Consider the following 8,714-nt stretch of genomic DNA (forward strand, 5'->3'; position numbering starts at 1 on the left):
CAAAGATGGTAAGAATCAAACACCAGTCCCTGTGAAAGTCCATGATGTTAAATATATCTGTTTTTGAAGTTAACCTCCTCTACTGTGGAAAATTACTTTACTAAGATCTTTCTGGTTTTCATAAAATAAATTACCTCTTGGGATAAAGAACTCTCAGACACATCAAGGTTTAAAATCAAAGACTCTAGTGTCAGTTGTAGGGTATGCTAACTACAAAACCATGGCCACATTTCCTGTCAACAAACCTTATTCCACACTGTTTGGATTGAATTCAAAGATGACATATGGAAACCATTCATGCTGAACATACAGTCTTCAATGCAGAGAAAAATAACAGGCCTGAAAGGAGTGGAAATCTTGGCTTTGGCAGGGACGTGCTGTAGATCTGGGATCCTCAATGCATCTTTCATTTCTTGTCAGAAGGAGCCACATTATTTGTGCATGAGAAAGTCTGAAATTAAAAAAAAGAAAGAAAGAAAGTATAGGGCTGGAGAGAAGGCTCAGTGGTTAAGAACACTGACTGCTCTTCCAGAGAACCTGAGTTCAATTCCCAGCAACCACATGGTGGCTCACAACCATCTGTAATGGGATCTGATGCCCTCTTCTGGTGTGTCTGAAGACAGGCACAGGGTAATCACATACATAAAATAAATACCAAAATACATATGACCACAGAGCACATATCCGGAACTGGCTTAGAAGTAGCCTGTGCAAAGTAGGAACCCTCACCGCTAGTCAAGTCATCCATATCACGCTGGGTATTTAAAATGGAAAGGTAATACTTAATCAGAGATATCAAACTGATCAAAGTTGTAGAGGATAAAAAGACTCAGATAAAACTTTTACCCCAATTTACGTATGCTCCATACTTTTCATTGAAGCCATTAAAATATAGGACACTGTGCTCTTTTGTGGCTCTGTAAAACCCCAAGGGGAAAAAAAGGAATTGTTTTAAATTTAAGTCTCTACAAAGTTCCTAATAGAATGCAGCAAATGAAGAAACATCCCTAAAAAAACAAACAAACAAACAAACAAAAATCCCCTAAAACTCAATAAGAACAGCAACGTTTTTGGCACTTGAATCTAGCCTTTCTTTCTCTCCCTCACTCCTCTCCCTGCCCCCTTCTCTAATGTCACTGAAATGGAAACTACCCCAGGTGGTTACAGCCAAGAGCAGGGTCCATGGCCAACAGCTGATGTGTGTGTGAGTTTGTATGTGTGAGTGTATGTGTGAGTGTGAGTATGTGTGAGTATCTCTGTGTGTGAGAGAGTGAGTGTATGAAAGTGAGTGTGTGTGTGTGTGTGTGTGTGTCCCATCTAGATACCACTAGAGGATGAAGATGTTAATTTGAACATTGCATGCTGGAAATACCTGGTCCCAATGACTCCAAACTGTCAATCTTTGTAAAGCCATTTTGAAGTATTTCCTAGAAATTGAGTGAGTAAATATAATTGGTAGCAAGTAGCTCTGTAGACAAGTGACTTAATTTTATTGCCTGAAGAAATGGAGGGATTCATTGCCTAACACACACACACACACACACACACACACACACACACACACTGGATATGACATTGTAAAGTGATTTGGTTCATATGATTTGGAAGCAGTTCAAAGGATAAAGGCAGGATGCTGTTATAAAATCCTACCTGATACACTTAGACAAAATCAACAGGACTGTGTCCTAGTTACATTTGTTGCTGTGATTCAGAGGAGCAAGAAGAGGCTTAACTCGGGTCGCTGGTCCAGGTTATAATCCAGTATTATGAGAAAGTCAAACAGGAAACCAAACATCTAGATATATCACACTACAGTCACAAGCGGAAAGGAATCACAAGCGGAAAGGAATGCCTGCTTTCCCGACTGCTTGTGCCTAGTGCAATTTCTCCATTCTTTCAGGGCTTCCTGTCTCGGAAATGGTGCTGCCCACAGTGGGCTGGGTCATCCCACATCAATTAACTTAAGACACCCCACACATCCAACCCAACGCAGACCATCTCCCATCAGAACTCTACCCAGGTGAGTCCAGGTGGTGTCAAGAGAGTGAAAGGAATTTTACAACGACTGAATTATTTGAATCAAGATAAATGGATAATTTTATGAACAATTCTAACTAGGGGTAGACTTTGCTGGGATGGTTTTGGTTGCTTAACATTCCCACCAGTAAGGCAGGAGGACCGAAAAAAAAACATCTTGCCAAACCCTTTTCTGCTTATCTTTTGATGACAGCCATTCTAATGAGACAGAAGTCACACCTCATTTTGATTTGAGTTATCCTGGACTCATGATATTCACTATCTTTTGATATTCCTTCTGGTGGTCTGTATATCTTGTCTAAAGAAGGATCTACTGAAATCTTTTATTCACTTTTAATTGTCGCAGTTATAAATTATTGTGGTGTGTTCTTTATGGATTACAGAGACAAATAAAAATTAATGACCTCTTCTTCACGGCTGAGCCGTCTCTCCAAGCCCCCAGCCTTGTGAGGTTTTTGTTTGTTAGTTTGTTTTTGCTTTTATGTCACAGATTTAACACTTTACACAGGTCAGGTAAGGTCCCGGGTTCCAGGCAACCCTCTGTTCTCCCAATCCTCAGTGCCCGACCCAGGTCGCCCCCTGGCGGCCGGAAGCTGTCATTGCCGTGGCACTGCGGGTCCCTTCGGCGGCCCCAGGACAGCCGGTACGGAGTGCGCAGGCGCGGTCCGACGTGGCCTGGGAGGGTGTCTGGGGCCTGCAGTTGTGCGCTCTCCGTGGGCTCTCGGGCTCGGAGCGGACCGCTGGCTTCCCGTGCGCCTTTGGAAGGTCAGAGTGGGCAGAAGCTCAGCTCCGCGCCGGTGTGGTGACGCGTGGGCGGGGCCGGACCCGGAGGGCGTCACGCGGGGCTTTGTGAGCAGGGTCCACCCCGGGACGCCCAGCAGGGGTGGGGGCTGCGGCCCGGGCCCCGGCGGCATCTTGCTGGGAGCCCTTCTGCCAAGGAAGTTTCCAGAAGTCCTGCTGAGGCTATTCCAGCTAGTACTGAAGGAGCCTTCGCCCACCTTTTATCTCCTACAGCTCTGGCCCGGGGAGCGGTGCTCAGGTCCTAGATCCTGCCCCTGGAACCCGCGCATCCCTGGTGCCTGCCCTCCCATCCTTGGTCCCTTCTCATCCCCCGGCGCTGGTCCTTCGATCCTGAGCCCCCCGCGCATCCTTGGTGTGCGTTTACCTATCTCTAATCCTCGCTTGTCCTGGTCCCCAGAATCCCTGATCTCTGGTGATTCCCTAGTGTGTGTCCTCCACGGCTCCCTCTCCAAACCCCACTGGCTTTCTTGCTCCTCTACAGCTTATCCAACGTTGGCAGCTGAAAGCGCCAGGAGCCACAGCACTGGCAGTGAATGGAGCGGGCATTTGGTAATTGGGATACAAGTTTACTGGCTTCCAGCATCTCAAAGGACCCCTGAGGCCTAACTTCATGTCTAGAAAAGTTTTCTGTGGGAGTGTGTGTGGTTTTGTGACGCTACTTTATTGCTCTAGTGTATGTCAGATTCCGTTATTCCCCATGGTTGTGGGATTGCTTAAGGATCCTCGAGGTTTGCTTTGTTTGTATTATAAACGTAACGGGTTTTGATATATGAAATGACCCTCAGATACCAAAGAATTTAGCAACTGTTTTAAATTTTTCAGAAGCAATTAAGTGAATGATGCGGCAGTAGAAGAGTGCACCTAGTTCTGAGGGAACTGGTCTTGGTTCGTGTGCCTTCGTGATGGTCTTAATTGTGTTTGTGGAGGACTTGTTTGAAACAGGAAACCTCTGTATTTTGAGGAATGTGGTTTGTTGCCCACGTGGTGCACGGTACACTCTGAAACACACAAAGTTACCAAGCAAGCAAGAATTGTTGGAATGGTTCTGGAGTTGAACCCTCCCTGATGATCAGTCAGTCCCCCATGTTCCCTACCCAGATAGGAGCAGTGAGGGATGTAGTTTTTGGAGCTTAGTACAGTGTGCTCAGTATAGTTAATCATGGAATATTGTACACATCAGAGAGAGACGAATCTCAGCTGCTTTCATTTTTAAAAAATGTAATATCTGTGTGATGAATAAATTAGCCTTATTTCATCATTCTATATTTCATTTTTTTTAAAAGTCTGAATAATGGGGCTGGAAAGATGGTTCAGCAGTTAACAGGTTAATTGCACTTGTAGAGCACCCAAGTCAGTTCCCAGTGCCCATTTCTGTACCATGACTGCCTCTAATTTCAGCTTCACCGGAACCTCCCCTCCCCCTCATATGCATAATTAAAAATAATAACAAATATTAAAAAATTAGAATAGTTCAATAATCATATTTCACAATCACTTTGTACCCTATAAATGTTAACCTGGCCGGGCCTGGTGGCGCAGGCCTTTAATGCCTCGGGAGGCAGAGGCAGGTGGATTTCTGAGTTCGAGGCCAGCCTGGTCTACCAAGTGAGTTCCAGGACAGCCAGGGCTATACAGAGAAACCCTGTCTCGAAAAACCAAGTTAACCTGTCAGTATACAATCTGAATAACAAACCCTTCCCATTCCCCTTTTTGTAACAGACCAGGCATGCTTGCATGAGAACTGTTGCTGGCTGTTTCCCCGTAAGCACAATTATTTGCTACTTTCTCTGTCTTGGAATAGAACTTGAGTTTCAAGTATTTTTTAATCAGAACTTCTGGTGCAGAGTGAACCACATACATAGCCGAGTTTAAAGTAGATGTTTCTTACATCTTTTATTAGAAAATTTAAACAGGAGTGAGGAGACTCATCCTGAGGACCTGACAAACCTGTATAAAGCTATAATCTCTGCCCTCATATTGGGAGATGAGAGGCAGAGATAGGAGCTAGCCTTGTCTACCAAACAGGAAAACAAAAACAAACAAAAAGAAGCAAAAGACCCTGTTTCAGGCAAGGTGAAAGACCAGGACACACACCCAGGGCATGTGACTGCCAACATTTCACGGAGATCTGTATCCAGAGGGGGGAGGGGGAGGAGACAGACAGACACAGAGAGACACACAGAGAGACACACAGAGAGAGAGACAGAGAGAGAGAGAGAAGGAAAGAAAGAGAGAGACAGAGACAGACAGAAAGAATGTTTGAAAGTCCACCCTTGTTATCAGAGCAGGTACTGGTTCATGATTTGGTGATTGGACGGTTAAGCTAATGAAAGCAGTTTACTCAGTACTTTAGCACTCCAAAGACTTTCTTGTTCCCAGCATTGAGAATTAAAGCATTTGAAATCATTAACTTTTCAATCTTTTCAAGACATATAGTAAACAGTTTTTCTTAGAGACATGCATGGGTACTTCTTGGTTCTCTGTTTATTCTAAGCACATGAGTACAGCCTGCTGCCCAGAAGCCAAAAGCAGTCCACAGAGCCATGGCTGCTGTCATAGATGATGCTGTCAGAAGGTTACACTCTCCTGAGTTCACGCCTTCTTGTGCCCCAAGGGAAATGAAGTATGGAATGTTTGTCCTGTGGCTTCTAAGAGGAGCAAAGGGTTTGGGATCTGTGGAAGCCTGAGGCATTATGACACAGCAGAATAGGTTGCAAGGAAAGTGTATCAGCAGTGACCCCAGGGCAGGACAAATGCGGGTGTTTATATTGCCACTTGTATATGCTAGTTCCTGAGTTGGTGGCCGAACTTGTTTTGTCCACTGTTGTAAAGTTGCTGTGTGCTAGGGCCATCTATTGGCCAGTTTTTCAGTTCTGGGAAGTCTCACTACTAAAGTCTGTGATCCCTTCATTGTGTAGAGTTATAGAGACACTCTTCTGACCCTTGGTGGTTTTTTCCTGTCCTGAGAAGCTGTAAGGAGTCCACAGCGACCAGCAGGGGCACATGTGACAGTTGACTGTTAGCTGTGGGACAGATCGGACTTGACATAAACTCTCAAGAACAGTGTAGGCTGTCTTTGTAAGACATAACACAAAGAAAAGCAAAATATTTACAAATCATTTTTTATAGTGGTTACAAGTCAGAATAATAGTGTGGCTGTATTTGATAAATAAAAGCTATCATTAAATTTTCACCTGTTTCATTTTACTTTGTTAGTGGTTCCTGGAAAATAAAAATTAACTTTGTGGCCCACGGTGTAATCTTTCTGGACAAGACTGCTGTAAAGCTTTCATTTATTTGGTAAAGTAAGTAATTCAACTTCACTATATACATGAAGAATTAACTACCTTTGTAAACCAACCTGTCTCCTCTCCAAAGGCAGCTTGGATCAATTTTCTGACCCAATTCTTAGTGTTTCCTATCTCTCAGCAGTATACTAGCGTTGCTCCGTTTTGCTGTTCAGTCATGGGCACTGCAGTTGACGCGTGAAGATGAGGTTTTTGGCTCCTTCATCCTGGAACACAAACTTTCCATCCACCTTCCTGTTCTGTCAGGGTGGTTTAGTGCATCGTTGTGCTAACATCAAGATGCACTATTTTTAATATGGCACCGGAATAAAACTGAAGCAGGGTGTTCCCCGATTACTTTCTTGGTTTTGTTTGGCATCTGTCTTCCCTGGAGTTACTAATTGTCTTGATTTTTATCGCTGTAATGTTTCATTTTTACTCTTTAAACCCCGAATCCTCCCAGAATTGTCTAAGTCTTTCCTAAAACTTAGGAACACACCAGGCACTGTCAGTTTCTGCTTCCTGATGCTTTCTGGGTTACCTTCCAGTCTAGCTCTGTCACTTTGTAACTACCCTGGGAATTCCACCTTCAGCTTGGGATTCCACTCACCAAGTGAGAGGGTAGGAAGCCTCAAGTGTGTAAGGCACACTTAGGTGTGTGAGGTCTGCCTGGCGTGGCAGCCTGCTCGATCTCCAGCCTCTGTCAGACCTACTGAAACCTGGGAATTTGAGCTTCTGATTTTGGATTTATCTTAACTTATTAACTCTCTGTGAGTTAATCCCCTCACTCTTCTGTCCGTCCTTTTTCTCTATTTTGCATTTCAGAGCATTTTAGAACTCACGCTGGGCTTTCTAAAAGAATGTCCTAATTTTATTCTTATTTCCTGTTGTTCACTCCTTTGCTTCATTGCTCTTCATGCTGGGCATTTTCTCTAACTTTATAAACTCTCTATCCCAGCTAGTTTATGTGTAATTTCTATATGTTCTTTTTTTTTTCCCCTGGGGGTGAGGTGTGTGTGTTCTTTAGGGCACATGCATATCTTTAGTTTATGGATATTGTTTTTGTTTTTCCCCTCTGGTGTATGCATGCGTTGGAGACTGGAGGTCAGCTGCGGGTGGTGATCTTCATCAGGGGTCACCATGTGGTTTGGTTTGGTTTGAGACAGGCTCTAGAACTGTCCTGGTGCTGAGGAGGCAGACTAGCTATCTACCAGTAAGTCCCAGGGATCCATCTCCTCAGCACTGGGCTTAGCGCGCAAGAAGAGGGCCTCTGGAATTTGGAGCTGACCACTGAGCCACCTCTCCAGCCCTCTTTACCAATAACATTTATCAACTCACCAAGTACTTATTGGGTGCTTTCTCTGAAGGAACAAAAGATAAGGCAGGCCCCGTCCTTGAAATATATTCTAATTGAAAAGAGGGCTAAGTACACAGCGAGCTAACTGGTTAATTGCAGGTGATGATTCTTGTCTTGCAGAGATGGAGAGAAAACCAGAAAATGGAGAACCTGCTGAAATTAAGATCATCAAGGAAGCATACGAGAAGGCCTTTATGTTTGTTAATAAGGGACTGAACACGGACGAGTTAGGGCAGAAGGAAGAAGCAAAGAACTATTACAAGCAAGGAATAGGACACCTACTTAGGGGCATCAGCATCGCGGCCGCAGAGCCGGGGCACACAGGCCCCGCGTGGGAGTCCGCCAGGCAGATGCAACAGAAAATGAAGGAAACACTTCAGAACGTCCGCACCAGGCTAGAGATCCTGGAGAAGGGCCTTGCCACTTCTCTACGGAATGACCTTCAGGATGTGCCCAAGCTATACCCAGAGTTCCCGTCTAAAGACGTGTGCAAGAAGTCCCCAGAGCAGGAGTCGGTCAGTTCAGCGCCCCAGCGTGCTGAAGTCGATGGGAGCGCCTCGGCTGCAGGTGCAGGCCCAAGTGATGCGCCTTCTGCTCTGTCCATACCGTCGCCCAGCTGCCCTGCCGAAGCGCCACCAGCCTACACCCCACAGGCTGCCGAGGGCCACTACACTGTTTCCTATGGAACAGATTCTGGGGAGTTTTCATCCGTGGGAGAAGACTTCTACAGGAACCGTTCCCAGCCGCCCCCTCTTGAGACCTTGGGGCTCGATGCAGATGAGTTGATCTTGATACCAAACGGAGTGCAGATCTTCTTTGTAAACCCTGCGGGAGAGGTCAGTGCTCCCTCATACCCTGGGTACCTGCGGATCGTGCGGTTCTTGGATAATTCTCTGGATACAGTTCTGAACCGCCCTCCTGGGTTTCTCCAGGTAAGCCCTTCCAAACAACATATAAGACGGAAAATGGGTGGAATATTCCATTTCCATTTCTTGATAATACACCATGTCCAGGATAAGAGCAGAGGAGACAAGGATTCTCCTGGGTGCTGAACACATCCATGCTTGTATGTGCTGGAAAAGTTGTAGGTGGCCTTTGGTACTTTGTGGGTTCTTTCCCCACCCTTTAGATCTCCTGGTTCACCCCATCACTAGATAGGAGAGAGCAGAGGGGGAGGGGGCAGAGAGAGAGAGAGAGAGAGAGAGAGAGAGAGAGAGAGAGAGAGAGAGAGA

The 8,714-nt window shown here is 45.4% G+C and overlaps 1 protein-coding gene across 6 annotated transcripts in view; it reads left to right on the plus strand.

The window, feature by feature from the left end:
• The first annotated feature begins 2,712 nt into the window (after nucleotides 1–2,712).
• The window catches only part of Spart (spartin), a 24,821-nt gene continuing 18,819 nt past the window's right edge, over nucleotides 2,713–8,714 (plus strand). For 2 of the 6 annotated variants that reach the window (XM_029537911.1, XM_029537913.1), the window contains exons 1-3: nucleotides 2,714–2,802; nucleotides 6,055–6,143; nucleotides 7,603–8,414. In XM_029537911.1, the coding sequence (XP_029393771.1) occupies nucleotides 7,605–8,414 (810 nt within the window). In that variant the 5' untranslated portion in view covers nucleotides 2,714–2,802; nucleotides 6,055–6,143; nucleotides 7,603–7,604. Of the gene's footprint in view, nucleotides 2,803–2,977; nucleotides 3,077–3,178; nucleotides 3,388–6,054; nucleotides 6,144–7,602; nucleotides 8,415–8,714 lie in introns of those variants that run through there. The other 4 variants (XM_029537912.1, XM_021195533.2, XM_021195535.1 and 1 more) reach the window with 4 other exon arrangements.

The sequence above is a fragment of the Mus pahari genome, chromosome 4, assembly GCF_900095145.1.
Source record: "Mus pahari chromosome 4, PAHARI_EIJ_v1.1, whole genome shotgun sequence".
Classification (NCBI taxonomy): Eukaryota; Metazoa; Chordata; class Mammalia; order Rodentia; family Muridae; genus Mus; species Mus pahari.